Genomic DNA, 22,475 nt, shown 5'->3' on the forward strand with positions numbered 1-22,475 from the left:
ATGTATCTCGTTCCTTGCAGTGGCTAATGATCACTCTAGGGCACTTCTCACTCCCTATAAAGTTGCTTTCAACTGTTTTGGTTTTGGTTTCTTATTTACTACTGCCTGTTATTCCTTCCTCTTTTCCTCTCCATTGTATAAATACTTTGATTTTCATATTACCTAGCCTCAGAGGACTGAAGGCTGCTGTCAGTCTTGCTTTCTAAGCTTCACAGGAGCGGAGAATTAGAGGGCACTGCGAAAGAGCCCTGGGTAGCGCCACGGCGTTCAGGCTGTCACTAAGATTGTGAAGGACAGGCTACCACTCACTCGCTGTGCTTTCTAGGCCCGTAATCCCATCCTTGTACCAACTGGGACAAGAACCCTGATGTATGGCAAACCTTAGGAAAAGTGCTCTTTCAGCAGTGCTTTAAAAACGTGCCTCTCTAGAAGGGAACACAGCTGCGTAGACTCGGCAGGAGGAGGCGGTGTGCTTTGCTTGCTAGGTGGGTATCAGAAGTTCTGGAACGATGATTTTCTTTATGAGATGGGCATGCTCCTTCAGAGCTATCCTAAGATGACTTGCAGCTTCTGCTCACGTTAATCCTGTATTCTAGCTAAAGAATTTGCTCCTGTTGAAATACAGACGTGAAATCCTGAAGTTGTGTACAAAACTTGTTCTGTCTACAATCTGGGTCACATTTGTTCAACTGGAGAACAGAATAATTTTGTGTAAACTCTATGTCCAATAAAAACTAAGGGCTAGGGTTCAAATTTCAAATGTGAAATAATTGGAACTAACAGCCTGTGAATGATTCAGAACTACAGAATTCTCTGTAGAACTATTCAACTAATACGTTGAATAATGCATACACTGAAAAAAATAGCTTTCCATAGAAAATTTATACATAGAAAAACAAGGCAAATTTTTCCAAATAAGCGACTGCTCAATTCTAGCTTCAGTCTGGTATTTTAACTCACTAAATTTATACATGAAATTGACATTTACTGAAATGCACGTTTTAAAAGAAAACAATGATATGAATAAAATTTTGTGTAATGTTTTGTAAGGGACATGAATAGATTAAAACAAATTAGTATGAAAGGAAAACGATTATATGTAATAATGTAGTTTTCCTTAATTTTAAAAATATGCTTTAATTATTTTCAGCTTAATTTCTCTATATTCTTTTTTTTTGTGGTGGGTCTGTTTCTGTGATGTACATCACATGTAATGAGCAGTACAATTTTAAAATGCCAGTTTCTCAATGATATTCATATGAAATGTTTCTGATCTTAGCCCTACTGGATTTGTATCACAGTAATTATTCAACGACGTAGGATAAATTTTACTATTATATCTAGATTAAATTTAAATTGGTTTGTACTACAACTGTAACTTTAGCTGAAGTGTGTAATAGAATTTCCATAATTATGAGTAGCAGGAGAATTGCAGTCAAAGAGGCCTATCGCAGAGTAGGTCATTCGGGTGATCCAGCATGACCTTGAGTGTATAGCACAGGCCATACATGTCACCAAGCAATGCCTGTATCTGTAACCCACTTTTTTGAAAAGTATTAGTGACTTTTCTGCAGCAGGGCTAAGAGAACAGCTGGTTGGATGGTTCATTTTGCTAGGCAATGTGTATGGCACATGCTGGGAAGAAAGTGAGCCTGTGAAAGGGTCACTGAGAATCTCTCCTTGCTGACTGTCCAGGTTTCCTCTCTGCAGCAGCGAATAGCCCTTGGGACTGTATGTACCGCTGAGGCTTTGGCTGTTCTTCAGTTAATTCAGTGGCTACAGACTTCTCTGCGTCGTAACTAGCGGCGCTCGGTGAGAGAAAAAGGCCTTTAGAGGCAGATCCCTGGATAGGAATCTCTGGTCCTTGGAAACATGTGCCACCTTTTAGCCAATTTCTCCAATGACACAGAATTTAGTGGGATAAGAACAGAATCAAAGGTCAGTGGAGTCTGACCACTTGGCATTACGCTGGCACAAGATCAAGCTCACAGGGCTGCATGAAGGCTAAGACAGGCAGACAGGAGACTCTGTGGTGTCATGCTGTAGAGAGTCAGGAGGAAACATCAGCTCTACTGACTAGGGTGTTAAACTAGTGTGTCCTAGTAGAAAGCATTCCAGCATTCTGGTAGAAAGCTTTTGCTTGCATTTTTCCCATGCCAAGATAAGGAAGAGATAGTAGTACAATATCAGCATGTCAATACTCGCATTTCAATGATGTATTGAATATTTTAATCACCCCAGGCATTGCATTGGCATTGTGTTTATGGGTAGAATATAGCCATTTTCCCCTAGATTTAGTGAATATATTTTTAGCATTATTAATTCTGAGAACAAAGCGCTCTACGTCCTGTTTTTTGGCGAGCTGGTATGTGCTGCAACCTTGTTCGCTTAGTGAAGATATCAGTTTGACTGCACTTTCAAATGGACTGTATTTGATTTGTGATGGTAAAAGACCAGGGCTTGGCCATAGTAGGTCGTGTCAGGTTCATGCCTATCGTGTATTCGAAAGTCGTAAATCTTTCTCAGAAAGCCTATCCTTTGGAAAGACTCCTCCAAGTTAACATAGGTTTGCGGGAGGGTTTTCTGCTGCTACGTCTCTGCACAAATGACAAGTATTGCTGTCATCGTTCTTTCTTCTTTGGTGTTTAACGCAATAGTCTCACTGGAGCCATAATTTATCGATTGCTAGGAGTGCTATGGGATATGGACGGTATGAATCAACGATAGCAACAACTGAGGCAGGGCTGGCTGGACTTGAAAGCTGAGATACAGGCAGTTTCCAGGGAGGCATGAAGTATTTGAGTAGCCAACTGTTTGTAAGAAAATCTTTCCAGCAGCTGGAGGATGTAATCTGAACAGCACTTCCAAATTTAGTAGAGGCTTCCAGAATGACAACTTTAACCTAACTATACATTTAGGGTAAGGCAACTACATGCCTTGGTGTGACTTAGCAAAAAGCTTTTCAATGGCCTTGCCCTCGACAGACTATGCAGGGTCTATGTTGAGGAACAGACTGGCTAAATTAATTTCCATATAGAACAGCTTTGAGCAGCGCAAGCAAGAGGAGAACATCCATCCCTCTTTCCTCCTCTGTAGTCTGCTGGTTCCAAGTTTTCTGTCCTAATTAGAGAGGTACAGTGGCGCCTTTCCTCTGTCCGAGTAGAGCTTTGCACCATGAAACGTGCAGGGGAATCCACGGGGATAATTCTGGTGCAAAGGACAACTCAAATGTAAGGAAGAAATTAATCAAGCCGTCCTGGTTCTCCAGCATGCTGAATTTACCACAACTTCCACCGATGTTATGGGTAGCCAAGCCTCAGAAGCCTCAAAAATGTATGTCTATTTTTTTCATAGCAAGTCTGTGAGCTAGCCGGCAGGGCTCAGACCTGATGATATTGACTGTTTCAGGATGTACAGCAGCATGTAGGCCTGGAGGCAGGGTGGCCTCATTTTCTTCTATAACTGTAGTATAAAATATTCTCTTGTCATCAGTTGGTTACTGCAGTTGTATTTACCAACCATGTGTGTGGTTCCTATGGTGGCTAGGCAGAAGCAGCCGCCCTTTCATGTGCACTAATATCACACCAGATTCGCAAAACCTGGCTGCCTGCTGGTTTTGCTATTTTTTCTGGGTCTTGTCTGTATATTTATTTCATTTTGTTAGCCACAGAAAATCATCTCTGTAGAGACATTGGCCACACTGCAGCTTTAACTGGGTAAAAGAGAAGAGGCAAGTAAGTGCATTTTCCCTAGCCTACCTCTTTCTTACTGAATGGAAAACTAAGGGCTTTCCGGATACAGTTGCATTTTTGTAATGTAGATAGGATCCTAACCATGTTTCTGAGCTAGGGCAGATGCAGGGACAGAGTCTGCACCAGGCAGGAGTGGAGCGTGCTTCACAGAAACCACATCTGATAGGTAACGTCACCAGAAGGGCTGTACAGATAGGAGAGGAGATCTCATCCACCCCAAGTTCACTGGGAAAGGCTTGGAGAAACAAGGCTCAGAACAATCCTATGGACATCAACAAGTTTGGACCAGGCCTTCTAAGGCATCCCCAGCAGCAGGAGGAGGTCTGTTTTCCTGCCCCCCCCCCCCACACACACAAAGAGAAGAGACCAGGCTGAAGAAAAGCTGCTGCAACTTGCAGAGGAAAATGAAAGACCTGACCCAAAATTGTTAAAATGAAAGTGACTGAGCCTGGAAAGAAAGGTCCCAAAAGTGTGTTGTGCTCTGGTAAACAGATGAGTGAGGTGTCTTTGGATAGGCACTGAGCTAAGATGCTACAGAGAAGTTGAGAGAGGTCCATCCAGCAAGGACATGCTCACAGGAGCAAGCTTTGCTCGTGCAAGCAGTCTCACAGCCTTCAGTGGAGCTAGTAGGGTGCCAGGGTGGCAGAATCTGGCTTCTCATCTTTTGCTTCGTAATTGTAGGAAAAATAGCTTAAGAAAACACCTCTTTGTGTCTTAGCTGTTATATTGGGGCTGCTTCAGTGTAATTGTTGGCCATGCAGAGCCAGCAGAAGGCATGCAGACAAAAGCCAGTTTTGCATGACTTCTCCATCACTGAAGCTTGGATATATTTTGTTGCTGAATTGGACTCTTCATTTACTAGTTACGAATTTTATGTGCCATTTTAATAGCATGCATTGTAACTATTTAAAGCTGTGCACTAAACAGGCCCAGACATTGTGTTAACAATCTGCATGGTACGATATATTTTTTTGTACTGCTTGTTATAGCATCAGCTATCAAGAATTTACTACTAGAGCATTTTAGGTGGTGCTTTACAATCATTTAATTACAGCCATCTAGCAATCATTACATAAATATGCATCGAGAGCAAGAATCCCAATGTAAGGTGATCCGAAAGGCTTTTACCTGCCAAGACCAGAGTTCAGGCCCTCAGGTGGCAATGATGTCATCAGCATATGCAGGGAAAGACAAACATTTAAAGCTGCGCAGGGAGCTGTGTTCCTCCCTACTCTAGGTGTTCATGAAGTCACCCGCTGGAGCAGGAGCACTGCAGAGCTCCAAGGGCCTGAACTTGGCTCTTGGCAAGCAAGCAAAGGAAAGCCAGCTCCCCTCCAGCTTCAATCCCAGCAGAGATGGAGAGTTTTTGGCAGTGGGTGCAGAAGATTAGCTGCAAAATTGGGCCCTCTGGAGCCCCTCAGTACTCCTGTGCTCTCAGCTGCCAAGTAAATCCTTATGCCCATTAACCCAACCTGGCTGGGTGGAGTATCAGACGCATTGCACATGACTCAAAGACCCTAGCCGGTCCAAAACGCGTCTACCACCTCTGTATGCCATCAGTAACTGCAACAGCATGTCCACATGTGCTTGAGAGACTAGCTCCCAGCCAAGGTACTGCTGAGTCAAACATCATTGCTAGTGTCTTCTGCCATGGACTTCAGCCATCAGACTCGACAGTCTGTAATGCCTTCCTACGTTAGATACTACATTTTACTCTCCCTTGAGCCCCAATTTACAGCACTGTAACACCAAACACCCCTTGGATATGCTACATTTATTAGATACTTGCTATCTCTGTGCTCCCACTTAAAAACAAGCTGGCCTAAGATGCAGCGCTTCCAGGATAAGGCTGACTCTCCTCCAGTGCTCAAGGAGCACCGCCACAACTCGGCTGCCTCTGGCAGTGACTCCTCCAGGGTGAGGACAAGAATACACTGAAGAGCCAATTGCTGTCTTTGTTTTTGGAAATATCCTTAGAAAATTACTGAAAAACCCCAAGGATGAAATACTTCTGAAAGAAAGGTTAGCCAGTTCATCCAGGTTGCTGTAAATCAAGCTGTGTTGTGTCATTTTGGCTTCATTTTGGAGCTGCCGATAACTAGCTAGGTTGCCTGACTGGCACCGGTATTTCTGCACAAATGCATCAAAGCCTTCACTGCCCCAGAACAACAGAACTCTCAGTGCCTCTTTTTCATGACTTTTAGTAATGCCCTCGCAGTTTTTGCAGCCTGCAGTTGCAGAGAGCACGTAGTACTCTCATCACCGGGTGATGTTAATACAGTATGGCCCTGCAGGGGCGTGCAAGCTTAGGTTTATTCACAGGTTGCCTGAAAGGTGCTGAGTCTGTTTCTCTGAAGCACACCCAGCGTACTGGAGGGTCACGTCTGTGGTGGCACGTTTCAGCCTCAGCACCCTCGCTGTGTAGGAGCCAGAGCCTATTCGACCTGTTAGCACCGTGCGTTGCAGCGTGAACTGCTGCGTTCCCTCACTGTGGGTGTTTGGGGTGAAACCATCACAGCCAAGCAGCTCTGCTACTGCAGGGTTTCACACACTGTCTAGTTTGTAAGGACCATCAAGCAGGGCATCTCGCCTCCACCTGAAAACAGAGAAGGTCATGCAGGGGTTGCTGGGCGCTCGACATCTAGCTTGATTAAAGAAGGGCAAAATGTCACTTGAATGCTCTTTCCGATCCCTCAGCCACTGTTTTACTCACCTTCAGGTTTAGTCCCTCTTGTGTAGTCTTAATCTAGCCTAATCTAATTTTCCTAGGTCACCTCTGGTACCCAAAATGGTATGAGGCAGTCATGTTTGTTTATTGTTTCAGCGATAACTGCTCTGCGGATAAGGTTTCCTTGTGCCGTGCATTGCACAGAAGCCCAGGTGTATTGCAGTCTCTCAGGCTGGCATTTTGTGTCCCCACCAGAGTTTGCCAGGCTACATCTGAAGGCAAACAAGCCTGCCCTAATAATAACCAATACAGCTGTGTGTTTCAGTCCAGCACCAGAAACATCAGGCTTCAGAAGTGGAAGAACCCCATTGCTTACAGATGAACTGTTCCTGCCCCCAGGACGTGACAGAAGAGACGGCTCAATGCAGAGCCCTTCACTCTGTGCCTAGCTCTGGTACGTTCCTCTATCTTAAGAATAATTAATATATTGCTTTTGAGGAGGGAGGGGGGAGGTTTGTTCTGTTTGGGGTTGTTGACTGCTTGCCTGCCCCTGGTCCCTGTCCTGTGGTCTCCACCAGAACCACCAAGGTAGCTTTGTGCTACTCATCTACAGGAGAGTAGAGGCATGTATCCCTACACTTTAAATAGCAGGAGTGCTTAAGAACCTGCTAGGAAGGAAAATGGGATACAGCAGGAGGCAGATGGCTGTGGTTCATCGGTGTTTCACGAACACTGGATACGTTTTATAGTTGTTAGTTACCCTGTGAGGAAAACACTGCTCTTCCCACTGTATAGGTGGAGATGGTAAAGAGAAGATGCTTTCTCTACATCTCTGCACAGGTCTGAGCTGGGAGGAAATCCAGGGCAGAGCACTGCCAAACACTTGTAGTGATAGCTGAACCTGGGTGAAGAGTCATCCTTAGGTCCAGTTTGGGTCAAAAGTTTTGTGCTCCCTTTCAGTGAGCTAAAGGCAGCTTAAATTCTAAGATGAAAGCCATGATCCATTTTGGACTTTCACTGGTTTTCCTTCCCAAAATCATGCTAGATTATGATATTTCTTTGAAATGCTTTGGGCTGATTTTGCTTTTGGTGCTCAAAACAGAATTCAGAATATGCAAAATCGAGGGACGCCCCTGAGCACGGAAACCTTGTACTGCCAGCTGGGGATCCTGAGACCCTCCTTTTGGTGGTTGCAATGTCTGTCTCTAGAGATACCCTTAAAAAAACAATATGAGCCTTTATTAAAGATGGTGACATCATGGCTTAGAAATAATCGCGTCAGCTTTCTAAGTACTTTTTATTCTTTCTCCTACATCAACCTCTCTGATTCGAGTCTTTCTAACAATGTGATAGGCTTGGCAGGACTCAGGCTTGCAAGGCTAGTTTCAGTAGCCTGTATTTCCCACCAATATCTTCTGGCAGAAAGATAAGCTACAGAACTGATAGCAGGGTCCAGTCACCCAGGTTTCTGGCTGAAGAATGAGGAAGGATAAACACCTCCTTAACCATGGCAAGATAGAAATAGAACAAGGGAAAGGAATGGAAATCGTCTCATAATGCAATGGCTAGAAGCGATCCAGCTGTTTTCTTTTATTCCCACCAGAAGAGCTATGGTCAGTCCCAGCGCAAGCTTAGCCACCTGTCAAATCAGGTTTGTGAATTAAAGCTTATTGGAATTTGACACGCTCTTGTCTTGGAGCACATTGGTATGGATCAATAAAGGCTCCTCCTATAGCAGTGACACAACACATATGCTACCCGTGCAGTCCCAGATGCCCCTCATAAATCATTAAAATACTGGCCAGTTCTAATCAGGCCCTTTGGGGTTTAACGTAATGCACTACTTGAGAACTAGAAACAATAAATGAAGTTAGTATGGAGGTCAGACTGAGACTGAACAGAGCTGAGACTTGCTGGCTCATCTGTGTGGAAGGAGGTGAAATCCCAAGTCACCTAAGCAAATTGTTTTCTTCTCATTGTAAAATCTCACTACTAATTCTGTTGAAGGGGGAAAAAATAGGAACTCGTCCGATTCTGTAGCACAGCTGATTTAAGGTCTAGATTTTCCCAGCAGTTGTGCTAGCTCTTGGGATTACAGGTATTTCTCATCATTCATCCTTTAGGTTAAATCTTACCATATTTCTAAAACAACTAGCAGTTAAAAATGTGATCCAAAATGTCGCAGATCACCAGGTACCAAAACAGAACTCATTTTTTTCTAGAGCTGAAAACCAATACACCATTAGCAACCCCCCCTCCAAAAAAAGCACCCTCCAAAAACACAAAAAAAACCCAGATCCCATTAGAAAGCAGCTGTTCTGGTTGTGTTTTCAACCTTGCCAGAGCAGCTGCCTTTCAAAGGGGCTGTTGCCCTGCAGTGCCCAGGTGCTGGGAAACGCGGGCAGGTTGGGTGCTGAGGTGATGTTGCATGGACACATAAATTGAGGCCTTCTCTTTGGGGTAAAAAAGGTGCTCCCTCCCCTGGGGCTGCCTCTCTAAGTTTGGCCTAAAAGGGGCAGGATGTTTTTAAAACCCATAGAGCGGAGTAGCTTGGCACCTGAGTTTTACCTGTGGGGCAGTCTTTTTAGTAGCAGTTTGCAGGGCAGGGGGTCACAGGCCCCAGCCGCCGTAGCCTCCCCTCAGTCGCAAAGGCCAGATAAGGACTTTGCTCTAATCCTGTCAAAGCGGCAGTGACGCCGGGCACAGGCTTCGCCGCAGGGAGGCGGGAGTCACGCGAGTCCGTCCTGGTGGCTGTGGAGGGTGGGCTCAGCAGAAAGGTCTGGAGAGCTGTGCCAGGGACTCATCTCAGACCTTGTCCTTGGCAATGCAAACCGTTAACCAAGGAAGTCCCCACAGAGCAATGCAGAAAGCCACCGTGCGGTGCTGGCAGTGACTAAAAGGGCTAGTGAAAACCAGACCAGTAAATAACTGGTGGTGAAGAGAGTAGAGTTGGGTCTATTTGAATGATATACTGACATCTACAAACTGGGTGCAGGCGTGGGGCAAGGTGGATGAATGGTGTATTTTGTTTCTAATTAGACTTAAAACAAGTTTGAATTTGTTGTAAGCCTGGTGAACAAATAGTTGAGACGAGGAAGGAGACACGGTAATCAGTTTCATCAGAGGTGCAGCACAGCTTGGCTCAGGAGCTTAATGAAGATTTGTTGGTCAACAACAATCTCCCAACCTGCTTAATGTGCTCTCTATTTAATTTGCTCTGCTATTGGAGTAAATTTAAAGCCCCCAGGTCAATCTCAACTTTCACAGCCCTTGCACTCTCTGCAGTGTCAGCAGGAAGCACAAACTGAAGATGTAGAGTCTGGAACTGGAGCAAAGTGTATTTCTCCTAATGAAACCCAAAGCCAGGTGAAATTTTGGGGAGAGAGGGAACAGGATATGGAGTCCCTTTGGGGGCAGGGGGGGTTCATAACACTCAGAAACTTGGCCCACGTTTCTGGTCTCCTCCCTCTCCACAAAGGGTTTGCAGCGTTTTTAAACAGACTTGGATCCACTGTATTTTGTGAGAGAACCTGCTGGGAATTTTGGTGATTCCTGCAGACTAGGGCAGAGGAAATGTGTGTTTCTGCTTTGTATTTTCAGGGAAAGTAGGAAGATGACATTCAAAATAAAACTCAGCAGATGGGAATCTCGCACAGACAGACACTAGGAAATGTTTAAACAAGCTTTGTCGACAGTCCTTGAGCTCAGGATTTAGCAACTACACCATAGAGAGACTTCAGAGAGAGCATGAGATGCATTTTGGCTCCAAACACAGTTCCTCCAGAATCCAATGAGAGTTGTGCCTGTGAATCTGAGGGCAGAATATAGCCAGCAGTATGGGGAATAGATGTAACGTGAGAAACTCTCAAGCTATATTATTATAGTCTGAATTGTTTCCATCATTTTGGGTTAAGTAATTCCCCACTATCCATCTCCAAACTGCAAGCAGTACTGCCCCAGGGAAAGGAAGCAAACCAGCCTTTGAATCTTTACCCAACCTTACTGCTCATATTTTGCTTTCAGTGAATAACTGTTCAAATCCTTTAATATTTCATTCCCATAAAAATATATTTACCAGGGGTTTTGTGGCAGCAGCAAGGCTGTGTTTATTATTTTAGGAACACCACACGACTGGTTTCAGAGAAGAGACAAGGTAGGAACGCGGAGTGCTGCAAATCTATCAGAGGACAGCATGTTTTCCACCTGTTGAGGCAGCAACCACAATAACGGATGCACATAATAATTACGGGTACCTCAAAGGCAGTGCCAAGTCCTGCAACTTCTGCTCCCCGCCTCGCAGACAGCTTGATAACAGAATAACAAAGCAGAGGCACCGAGAGCGCAGAGCAGATAGTGCTTTGTGAAGAAGGAAACTGCAGCTCATATGAAAGAGAAACTGGAAGGCAGAAGACGTGGGGGAAAGATCTGAGGCATCATGATGCTGAGAGGGCAGGGCAGCTGAGGAGCTTCAGGAGTCTGCCTCATTTTTAGAGAGGTGGTCAGGCTTTTGCAAACACATTTTTCAGGGCTACTCTAATTTCTACTCTTAATAACATCAGGGATTGTTTAAGCAGATAAATGTGTGCCCTACGCATTCCTGCACCCCATTCCTTCCCACGGAGGGGTTGCCCACGGTGTCTGCCAGCAGGGCTGCAGGGTGAGGGTCTCACCCAGGTAGGTAATGTGACGGGTGGCCAGAAGCACGTCCTCCTCTCCTCCTTGCCAAGTTGGGGCGCGCATGGGCACTGCACTGCTCTTTTCCTCGCGAGTGCTCCAGAGAAGCCGGTGTAGGGAGAGGGCGGCAGGGCAGATGAAACGCTTTTACTCCTCATTGCTAAACTGCTGGGGCTTGTGAGGCCCTTCTCCCTGCCCCCCCCCCCCCACCGGCAAACACGAGGGATGAGGTGGGGGTCAGTCTTGGCCCTTGGCTGCGCAGGGCCCCGGGAGCCCAGGCCATGTGAGCGCCGAGCCAATCTGTAGCCCCTCACGGAAAGGAAGAGATCCTTCCTGGCAGGGATTTGCAGGGACATGGTATGATCTCAGCCTTAATTTAATCTTGACAGAAGCAGATGATAAGACCGTGTGCCGAGTTGGAGTTTTCCTTTGAATTCCTACTGCGTTGAAGGCAATGCTATAAATAGGCGCAGTATCCTTTTTACCCTGGTACAGTTCTGTCTCCAGATCCCCATATAGACAGCGAGTCTGCTGGTAGGTATTTAGTAGAAATTAATTTAACCCAGTCTTCTCTTTCTATGCAGTTTTATTCCAAGCATCCCAATGGCTTCCACAGCCATATGAGCATACTTCCTCAATAAAAATATTCTGAGGAAGGCTGTTAATATTAAAAATCCCTTTTCTGTCTGAAAATTCTATCCCAGTTATAAATAATCCATAGCAGCCCTAAGCTATAAAGAGTTAGTATAGAAAAAACACAAAGCAACCCCCCCCCCCCAAAAAAAAAAAACCCAAACTTAATTTTTTTCCCCAGGTTTTGTTTTTGAATTGCTCGGTATTTTTCTCATAGCCTGTTTCATATTTTTGCCAGTGTAACTGCTTGGCCAGTTTCTCTCCTCCCAAGAAGGACACTTGTAAACATCAGCTGAGAAGAAAAACCTTATACTTTGTTTCATGGCTATTGTGTTAATGATCTCTCTTTAAGGTATTTAAATACAAGCTGGACTAGTATTAAAAAAACAAAACAAAACAAAAAAACCCAACTCACAGTTAAGCATTTTTTTTCGGTGAGAGATCCTTTCCCTGGGAATGAAGCTGGAAAGCAAACCAGAATTTCCCCAATCTCAGAGTTTCTAGCGACGGAGGCAGTAACGCGGCCTAGTGCAGCCGCTGTCCCGCCGCCGGCGGATCTGGCTGTGGCTCGGTTCGTGCTGCTCGGTGCATGTACTGGGTTTGCTGGGGGCTCGTTTGTGAACAAGCTTAAAAGTACTTGCCTGGTAGTCGAAGCTCTGGCGCTGCGGTGTCTTGGATCACCTTCGCCTGAGTTTCCTCAGTTTCCTCCTAATGTGCCCGTTGCACAACGGATTTCTAGCCTCTCTGTGCTGAGTCTATTCAATGTCTATTTTTAATTGTGTTAATTATAAACCGTAATTCCCTACCCTCTTTGGACCTGCAAGCATCAGCCAGAGAGAGGAGCTGCAGGGCAGCAGCGGCGCCCGACAGATTGTCAGGCGGTGCGAAGGGACGAGACCCGGCCGGCGTCGCGGGGGCTGCCCGGGCCCGCGCGTCCGTGGGGTCGGGCTCGCCCGTGACAACCCGCGTGTCCGTGGGGTCGGCGCCGCCGCCGCGGCCCGGGCTCGCGGCGCCACCTGGCGGCGGGCGCGGCGCGGCGCGGCGCGGCGCGTCCCGCGGGCTCGTCCGCCTGCGAAACGCGCCGCTCCCGGAGCAGCCGCGCGCGGACCTCGGCGGCTGCAGCAAGCAGCGCCTTAACGATACGGCGAGTTTTTACCGCGCGAGATGCGCTTCAGCTGCGGGCGCCCTCGCGCCCCGCGCGGCGCCCACGCCGGACGCGTGTCCTCCACGGCGCGGCGCGGCGCAGCTGCCAGCGTGCACGGCTGGACTCGGTGCTGCTGCTGCCGAAGGCAAGGAGTGCTCCTATAGAGGTAAAGCACAAGAAAACGTTGTTCTTGTACTGGGGGCATCTCCACAGCCTGATCTGCCTCCGTGTTTTTTCACTTGTTCTGCACATCGTGGCAAGGATGTTGAGTTAAACGTTGTTGAGGTGTGCGTGTACATCAGCATTTTGATTCGTGCCTGAAGTGTACTTTCAGGGTAAACTGCCTGATTGCTGCTACTTGCTGGGCATCGAGTCGCCTCATAGAGCAGCCTAGAGCTTACAAACAAGTTTTCTTTCGCAGGAAAATAGAGCAAAGACAGGGTTGCTCACAGATGTTCAGTCCGAAGGATTAGTTAGTCAAAAGTAAAAGCCCTTGAAATGCCATGGTGTGAGGGTTAGGTCCTCAGTACTGGCTGCTCTGCTCCATGCCCTTGCTCCTATCGCGTGGCACACCCAGCGGATGTGGCTGTAGCCCAGCAGAGTTATAAAGGGTGCTGAGCTGGCTGTCCTAAAGGCGGAAATCTGCCCTGCAGACAGCGCTGGGAGCAGCCAGGCGTGTTTTTGCTTGCTGCTCCTCTGTTCTTGGACAGCCAGCCCACCATGGTGGGGAGCATTCATGCCTCTGGATTACCAAGTCTGGCATCAGGATCACTAACCGCAGCCATCCCCAAGCTGGCTTTGTGCTGGGAATACTTGTCCACTGGGAACTGAGAGCCAGATGTGCTCCACATAGTTTCCAGGCAGCACTGATCCATTGGATGACAGTAGCTATTGAGTGCTCTTATGGGCCCAGAGACACAAGGATGAAAGTCTCATGCCTGTTAGCACTTCCCTTGCCATTCCTGCGTTCCTTCAGTTTTCACTTGGGTCTCCTCACAAAAGCAACTGCCGCAGAACATGATGTTGCGTTGCTAAAGACATTTATTTTTGAGAAAGAAAATCACAAGTTTTATAATGCTAAACTGTCGCGCAGATTTGGGAACCCTTGAATTTTGTTGTCAAATGCTTTCCTGCACTCACTCCCATTGCCTGTATCTATTTTTAGAGCCTCATCTGAGAACCCACCTTCCTCTTCGAAAGTATTTCCTCTGCATCTTCTGGATGATTGTTACAGGGATGGAAGACCAATAATCGAGTATCCTCTCAAACAAAGGTATTTTAATGGAGAGGGAGAAAAAAAAACCCTATCTGATATCTGATGAACAGTCAAAGGGAAAATACTATATTTAGAACAAGAATCATTTTTAAAAGAGGGGGTTGTGTTTTCTTCCCAGCTGCTCTACCTCTAAACAGCCTCTTACCCTCAGCTCAGGGGCTCCACCAATTGTAAAAGCAAGACCTAACCAGTGCCAGATTCAAGTCTCAAAATACAAAACATTTTAGATATGGAGAGCAAAGGGGGGCCCTGATTCGTAAGAGAACTTCTAAGCATTATTGTAGCATAAATAATATGACATCTTTCACCCCAAATAGCCTAACACTTCATAAACTGATAGGAGCTTCACTCATTGCTGAAACACAGCTATTTCTAAAGTGGAACCTGATATCTTTTCTTTACCAGCAGAGAGCAATGTTTTAAGGTGGAGAGTGAAGGATACAATATACAACCAATTATAAGTATAATCAAGATTGGCTTTTCAAAATAAAATATCAAGTAAAATGTACTTTTGGTAGTAACATGTAGTCTAGTGTATTTTAAACTTACATCCTTAGTTATAAACATAAGTCATTTGAGAGAGATACAGGAAATTCAGATAAAATTTTGTCCTCTCTCCTTTAGCAATACTCTCTTACGTTGCCTTGTTAGCAGATTCTCTGGTTCCTTTCCTCTCTTCATTTAATTTAATGTCCAAGTCTCGGAGCTGGCTGAGGAACCCTGAATTTGGGCAGATGTCTCTGTGAGAACTCACTGTTTTCAGAGCATCCACAAGAGTCATATTTTCACGGATCATTAGAAAGGCAAGCACTAAAGATGCAGAGCGGCTTATCCCCATGGCACAATGAACAAACACTTTACCTGCAAAAAGAAGAGACAGAGTGAGGTGAGCTGGCTTTCTACCCTGAGAGGGCACAGGGAGAACCAAAACTGCTAGAACTGAGTTAGCAAAATAACTGTGAACGGTTAGTGTGTACTCAGTTTTTCATGGACAGTTATTTTAAGATCATGCCCAGCACGATCTCAAGCAACATGATATTCAAACTGTCTTCGTGCATCCAACTTTGGCCTCTGAAAAATAGTTAGCTACAAGAAGAAAGCCATTAATATAGGTTATCTTGAGGAAACATTAGCTATATAAAGACGATCTGAAGTTACGTACAGGAAATTATGAATATGTTCCCTCTGACTAAGTCTGGAGTTTTTCTTCCATGTAAAGTTTAAATAGCACTAAGGAGATTTGCTTGGTTGGTTTGAGGTAGGAGAGTATACATTCAAACACTGATGTATTTTTCAAAAAACTGTTGCTGCAATGTCATTCTAAGTTGAAGAGCCTCTTGCTTTTTTTATCCATCTACAGGCTGGGTGGCTCCCAGGCTGATTTTTGGTTGAAAAAGCAGTGCACTGGCAGATACACGGGTCATTACACTGTGGGAGAACTCTGGTCCAGGTAGGAGCTCTCACCATAATGTGTGTGTGGGGGGGGGGGGGCAGAAGAACTTCAGACTCTGCTCCCAAATTGGAGAATTTAAATTCTTGCCCAAATTATATGAGTTCTCAAGTATTTGATTTCAGATTAAAATAGTTGAAATTTTATGTGGAAGGAGAAACTTTCTGTGACTAAGCTTGTTAATGCAGTTTTCTGTGAAAAACAGTTTTGGCTGAAAATTTTGGCCCAGTCCTGACTGTGATTATCGACAAGTCCCATAAACTCTGTAGGACAGTCTGCCTGTAAAAATGGGCTCATAATTTACTGTATCTCAGCAGCCCAGTGAGAACTATAACTAGGGATTTAATAAAGCACTCCAGCGAAAGCAGCAAGCTCTCACAGCCAGTCAGAGTCGGAGCAAACTCTGGAACAAATGGAAATTATGATAACTAGGCTATAATCCAAATTCTACTGACAAAAATTCAGCAGGCTGTGGGTCAGACTCGTCATTTTTGACTTAGTTCATTAACTTGTGCTGCTTCTCGAGCTTAATAGGCAGTGTGAATAAAGCTCCAATTCTGCGAAGCAGTTAAGCATGTAAAGCATTCAAGTCAGTACTCTGTCCCCAGTCGAAGCTATCGGGAGCTGGAGCAGAGCTGCCAGGTGGTCCCCAGGGCAGATCTCTGGGCTGGAGTGCCTGCCAACATGAGTGGTGCAAGTGAGTGGCCGGGGAACGTACGGATTTTGGCAGGAGGCAATTTCTTCAGGACAGACGTGTCAGGGAGCACCTGCACGGCCATGTTTCTTCTCTTCCCTCTTCCTCTGCCCCTAGATTTGGCCCATGCTGGGTTTGGGGCAACCCCCCACCTCCTAGTGACCTGGCTTGGCTGATGCTGCCTCCCCTGAGGTGCGTTTGTCCATCCTCCCTGCTGTTAAATGTTATGCTGAACCTGAGCTTTCCTGTCTGCCTGGTTAATACAAGAAGAAGCCATTTGGCTCATGTTGAAACTTCCTCCCCAAACTTCTCTTTGCCTCCCTCTTACCTCCTGAAGTGTTCAAGGCTTTGCCTATGAAATTGGCAGCATCATAGAAGAAGGTACTTAAATCAAAGGAAGGATCATCAAATGCTTCTATTCCGTAGTACTCTATTTGTAGGTCATTGTAATATTTGGCTCCTGTATTGATGCTATATGGCCCATCTGCTGCATTAAGGATATGAGTAATGTTTAGGCTTTGAAGAGTAGTTTTATTCCTAGCAGCCCACCTGAAAGACATGAAGGGCTGATCAGCAACACTGCCAACATTTTGCATTAAAATAGCGTAATTCGCAGTTAATGCCTACTCCCACTAGCGATGGATACAGGAATTGCAGCTTCATTACAAAGTAGCAAATAATTTTAGGATGTCCGTACCACTTTGCAAGTGAAAAATGTGATATGATGTTATGGAGAGCAGCATAAGCATAGACTTGTCTGAGAGATACTGTTAGTTAGGCAATTGCCTGCCTGCAGTTAATCCCTGAGAACATAGCTGACTGCACAGAGCGGTCAAGATTTTCTTTCAAGTATTTGTTTAGGATCTACTGCTAATCTCTCACTCACAGTGTGCACGGGTTGCAAGAGCGAGAACCCACACAGATACAGCACTTCCGAACTGTTTCTCACTGTTCGTCCTTGGGGTCATTCCTTGTTCTGACCAGGAACAGCCAACAGCTGCTCTTCCCTGCACCGCACCCCTCCCTCCACCTCCACGGGACCGGCAACAGCTTAATAATACACAATTTGTTCTTACGCATCTCCCAGGTAAATATTCGGCCAGACTTGGTCCACATGATTATCAGACCCGCCTCTGAACCACAAGAGCCTCTGGAGGTCTGCTAGCGCTGGCGTCTCGTAGGAAGCTCGGCCCGCTGCGTTGTTCGGCTCAGGGCAGTCCCTGGTGTGAAGCATTCTCGCTCCTCTCTTGCATGTGCTCAGCTTAAATCAGAGACAGCTTTTCTGAAATGAATTAAGAGGAAATTTTCATACAGAAATAATATTCCCTAGAAAGTAGTCCTGTTCATTACCCTCCAAATAGCATTACGTTTTTATAACTAGTGTGTGCAGTAGGGCCTGCAGGTGTTGCTAAAAGCATCCAGAGAGCAGGACTGACTCTGTGCTATGACTCTACAGGCATGTAATTCATCCCCAGAGAAAGCAGCAGCATAAGACAGTATGATTTAATTTCTTGTCAGGTAACACTATTGAAAAAGAAAGTCCTGTACCACCTGAATGCGGCAGTGACTAAGCTTCATAGATGCAGTTATTATTTCTATTACTGTAGTGCTGATGAGTGTAAGACAGGAAAGCTCTAGCATTTTATGTCAGAGAGTAAATGAAGTGTTTGTGCACACTTTGCTTCCTGTTAGTTAAAACTGGAAGTTCTTGAAATAATGAATCAATGGACTTACTTATGCTCATAAGGCTTTTAGGGCCAAAAAGAAAATTTTGTTAAGTGTATATAACAGATTGTGTGTGTGTGTGTGTGTGTACATATATGTGTATGTAAACAAAAACAGAGAAGTTGAACCATGTTTTCCTACATCTCAGGCAAAAACCAGTGAAATCTCAGCTACACTGGTATGCCTGTGTCTGTCTCAGTCTCTCCTCGGGGAGCTGTTCCACTTTGTGGATACGTGGACATGGCTACGTTTTGTTTAGTTGGTTGCTGGTTCTAAAGCTGAGGTGGATGTAGGAGCCACACTAGAAGTCTTCCCAAAGTGGAGCGGCCTGCATTTATTCTGCAAAAGGTTACGTGACCTCAGCTCTCATTCTAACACCTGAATGCCTAAATCTAGTGTTTTGGTAGGACTGCTGGAAAACAAGCCCAGAAGGGACTGTTAGAAGTCATCCAGTCTGTCTCCTGCCCCACAGCAACATCAGCAACACAGATACTGCTCCTAAAGCAACAACAACAACTTTGTCTAAACATCTGGGTACATTTTAAACAGTGTAGGCTGATTTGAGGCATAAGCAGAAAGCAAGGGAGGATGTCTTGTTGCTTATTGGAAAAGAAGTACAGACGAGGCAGGGCATATCATTGACTATACCACATACGTTTCTGTGACCTCAGCCCAGATTTGCTTCCCTTGCTCCCCTCTCCCTCCTCCTCCCCACAAATGTTAAGAGCAGTTATAGCTTTTTGTACCTTCCAATAAAAAGGAAGTGTCTCTAGGATAACTACTTAACAAGCAAAATATGAAAAGCACAATAAAAATGATGGGAGAGGGGAGGAAAAAAGCTGATGCTGATGAAGAAAAAGGAACTGCATATGGGTAACACAGGAAGTAGAGAAGGAATACAAGAATACTACAAAATTTTCAAGGCCTGTAACATCAAGATCAATGGTAAAGGAGTATACTGTGCAATCCCAGCACAGATTAACATGAAGAACAGCACAGAAAAGAATATTACACATTGCCTAGCAAGTTTTACTGCCTTGCAAAAGTCATGCACTGTGCTCAAAAGCTACTGCCAGCATCTTTATGATGACCTGTTTGTACTTTCACTGATACAGAACATTAAGTTGAAGCAGTAAAAGGAAATCAAGAAAAAGATAATACAGGTTCTCCTCCAGTAGGTTCGTAAAACCACAGGCTAATCTTTAAGCAGCGTGGATGACTCTCAATCGCTGCAGATGTTTAAAAGTTGAAGTTGTGGAGATAAGCAGATGGGTGCTAAACTTTCAGTTGCTCTAGCCCCCATCATTTTGAAGTTCTGTTACAGTCTGTGAGTTTGTTACAATAATAATAATAATATGTGCTGCTAGTGGAGGAAAGAGATTTCCAGCCAGGCCTCTGCATCAAGGCCTGACTTTGGGGAGGCTCTCGCGGCCTGGAGGAACCGAGCTGTTTGGTGCCTGGTGAAAGCGAGCAGGTGACTGCAGCCTTCGCAGCCAGTGAGGTGCTCTGCAACACAGCTCCCTTTCATACCGCAATTCTTCTCCCCAGAAGTGTGTCAACATCATTTGCTTCACATGACTAATGCCAGACAAGTGAGCTCCTCATCGTAACATGAAGCATAACTCCTCCCAACCGCCGCGCTCTGTTCTGTGCTGCCCTGGCCTTGCAATTGAATTACTTGGTGGGGCCTTCAGGGTAAGCTTGGAAATAACTATACCAGATGATTGGACTAATGAAGAAAGTAATATGAATTTTTTAATTGAAGGCCAGGGACTTTGCTGAAGGCTTTCCCTCACCCTTCTTCTTTAAGATACTGCAAAGTTAGCAAAAGTGCTGCTACTGATTGCATTTCCTTTGGGTGGCTTAGAGAAGTTGCTCCACTTGGGAACAGTCAGCAGCTGTAGGATGGTAGGATGCCCTGTAATCAGAAAAGAAATTCTGTTTTACCAGGTCACTAACAGTTTCTGCAGAGACCTAGCCCATGCAGGTTAGGGAGGATTGCTTTTCTTCTTGAGTTTGTGAATACTTAAAGACCATCTCATTTGATTCTCTTTCTCCTTGCTTCCTTTCTTGCTTCCTTGCTTTTTGAAGACCTGCAGGAGACATTTGAGACTGGGAAGAGACTGTAAGTGCAATCCAGACGGACTAAGGTGCTTGCTCCGCAGGGAGGCTGCGAGGCAGTGGACGCCTGTGAGCCGTTCCATCGCTCGGCACTGCCACATCTTGCGCCCTGACAGGCGCAAGAGCCACCCGCCACCCCGACCTCAGAGGCATACGCCAGCGCGGGTGCAGGTACACAGCACTGCTGAGCTGCAGGGAGCCCCGGGAAAGACGGCGGCCGACTCCGCCGCGGTAGTGAGAGAGGGGGCAGCTGGGGGCTGTTCCCCAGGGACTTGGTCAGTCTAGGACCTTGTCTGCAATAACAGCCTCACTGAGATATTGGCACACCTTTGATATTATCCTGCCACTTGAGTCGGCACAATCTGCAAGGATTTTCTTTTTTCTGCACTAGAAACAATTGCCATATTCTACTAAAGTTTTTTTTTCTTTTTTCTGGCACAGAAAAGACAAAAACCCACAACCCACACTGATTAAAATTGTCTAAAGCATTTTACAGATTTGGGTTGCATTGGTAGATTCCAGTTCTGAAAAAGAAAGCAAAGGCGCCAACACTGTGGCTTTGTCATTCCCCCCAAAATGACCACTTCCTTTTCTTCTTGTCAGAATTACTTTTGTTTTGGAATTTTACTTTAGCATTGCATAAAACCTTTTAAAATATGAAAACAAGATGAAGTAGTTTGTTCCTGTTTGAGAAAAACATGTTTTGTTTAACTAATGATGAGCATAGACTAACCGAGCAGCCGCTTACTCACATAGCCCTAGTTTTCATTTCTGCAACACGGAGAAGGCCTCTTGCCGCTTTGCCATGGGTTGTTACCACATCTCCTAGAGGCAGAACTCGACTGTAGACACATTAAACAGCTGTGAGAAGTCCCAAGAGGAGGCTGTGGCACAGCATTAGAAGGGCCCAAAGTAATGCCATAACCGCCAGACCATCTTTCGCGTACCCCTTTTGCTAGCACTTTCCTAGCTAGCACAGATCCACTTGTGGTTATCAAGATAGCCCAGAGGGGGACAGGTGTCTTTCAAGATCTTAAATAAGATTGTTCATAGCCTCAGTCACAGCAGGGCACAGATTTGGGCTGGACCTGAGGTTACTGCAATTACACAAACACTAAATAACAATAATATGATTCAGAGAGGTCCTGCAGCCAAATATCCTAAAATCTCTGAAGCAAAACCCGAATAGCTAAATGGTTTAGAATACCAAAGTATGAGATCAGAATGTAATTCACTTGAAAAACAAACAAAAAAGCCTGTTGATATATTTGTTTGAAATTACTTTCTGCCCCATTTTCCCCTTTTTTTCTGAATAAGCATCTCTGCACTCATCTTTTACACTGCTTGCTGTTTTCTCTTAGGTAGTGCTTAACACTACTGCTCTTTGTCCTCTTGATGGAAAAATCCAGATGGAAAGAAGTGTGGTTCACAGGGAAATGATCATGTAAGTGGAATTAATGTTTCAGATACTGTAATGTGAAATCCGATCCTTTTTTTTTTTTTTTTTTTGGCCGTTAAGAAGACCCAATCTGTGTCTCTAAGTTTTGGCCAGAATCCGATGCTCAGAGAGCCCAGGAGTCCCTGGAGGTGGAGCTGAAAGCCTTGTGTGCAGAAACAGGCACATTTAAAAGCAATAGCAAAGTTAAAACAGCCAGATGGGAACCTAGCAGGCAACTGAGAGGGGAACTCTCTGTTTTCCTTGCAAGCCTACAGGGGCTTGTTTGCGGGAATTAGACTCTCTCACCAGCAGTTCGCTGCAGCGCTAATACCAAGCCGTATTGGAAATGAGATGCAGGTTTGGCTGATGGCTTAAATGAGGCACCGATGGGAATTTTGAAATGAGATCCTGGACTCGTCTCAGTATAGACCGTGCACATGGCAGAGCAATACTGCTTTCCTGGCTGACTGAACCATATATTACGGCCTTTCATTTTGCCCACGCTCAAACAGCCGGGGAGAGCAGAAGTTGGCTGCTCGAGCCCCGCTGTGCCCCGCCAGAGGCAGCGCCCCGGCGCAGGGGCAGCAGGACCAGTGCCTCCGCGCGGGCAGTGCTGCGCCGCGCCGAGGCCGTTCCCCTTATTCCGCAGCGAAGAGAAAAGCAGAACGTACAATTAAAGCTCTGTTCGGCTCCGTTTTTAAGCGAATTTCCTCCCCGGGCAGGACGCCAGGCGGAGGGCTCCGGAGAGCGCGGCCGCCCCCGCGGCGCGGGCCGAGAGCGGGGAGCCGCGGCGGGGTCCGGCCCGCTGCCTCCGGCGAGGGCCGGGGCGGTTATTTCTCCCCGGGTTTCGGCGGGCCCTGGGTGAGGCCTGCGCTCCCGGGGACGCCCCGGCCGTCCCCC

General features: G+C 45.9%; 2 protein-coding genes across 5 annotated transcripts in view; both read right to left on the reverse strand.

Annotated features, from left to right (window-relative positions):
• Positions 1-12,525, reverse strand: part of LOC146591775 (dual specificity protein phosphatase 13B-like) — a 23,585-nt gene extending 11,060 nt beyond the window's left edge. The window contains exon 1 of one of the 2 annotated variants that reach the window (XM_085312280.1): positions 12,369-12,525. The gene's annotated coding sequence lies outside the window, so the exon portion shown is untranslated. Of the gene's footprint in view, positions 1-12,142; positions 12,315-12,368 lie in introns of those variants that run through there. The other variant, XM_085312282.1, reaches the window with a different exon arrangement.
• Positions 12,526-13,894: 1,369 nt separating this feature from the next.
• The window catches only part of LOC146591776 (dual specificity protein phosphatase 13B-like), a 21,853-nt gene continuing 13,272 nt past the window's right edge, over positions 13,895-22,475 (reverse strand). For all 3 annotated transcript variants that reach the window (XM_085312285.1, XM_085312286.1, XM_085312287.1), the window contains 3 exons: positions 17,368-17,573; positions 16,620-16,840; positions 13,895-15,008 (listed from right to left, as the gene is read on the reverse strand). In XM_085312285.1, the coding sequence (XP_085168411.1) occupies positions 14,782-15,008; positions 16,620-16,840; positions 17,368-17,525 (606 nt within the window). In that variant the 5' untranslated portion in view covers positions 17,526-17,573 and the 3' untranslated portion in view covers positions 13,895-14,781. The remainder of the gene's footprint in view (positions 15,009-16,619; positions 16,841-17,367; positions 17,574-22,475) is intronic.

The sequence above is a fragment of the Rhea americana genome, unplaced genomic scaffold (assembly GCF_003343005.1).
Source record: "Rhea americana isolate MKP2758 unplaced genomic scaffold, rheAme1 scaffold_36, whole genome shotgun sequence".
NCBI classification, from domain to species: Eukaryota; Metazoa; Chordata; class Aves; order Rheiformes; family Rheidae; genus Rhea; species Rhea americana.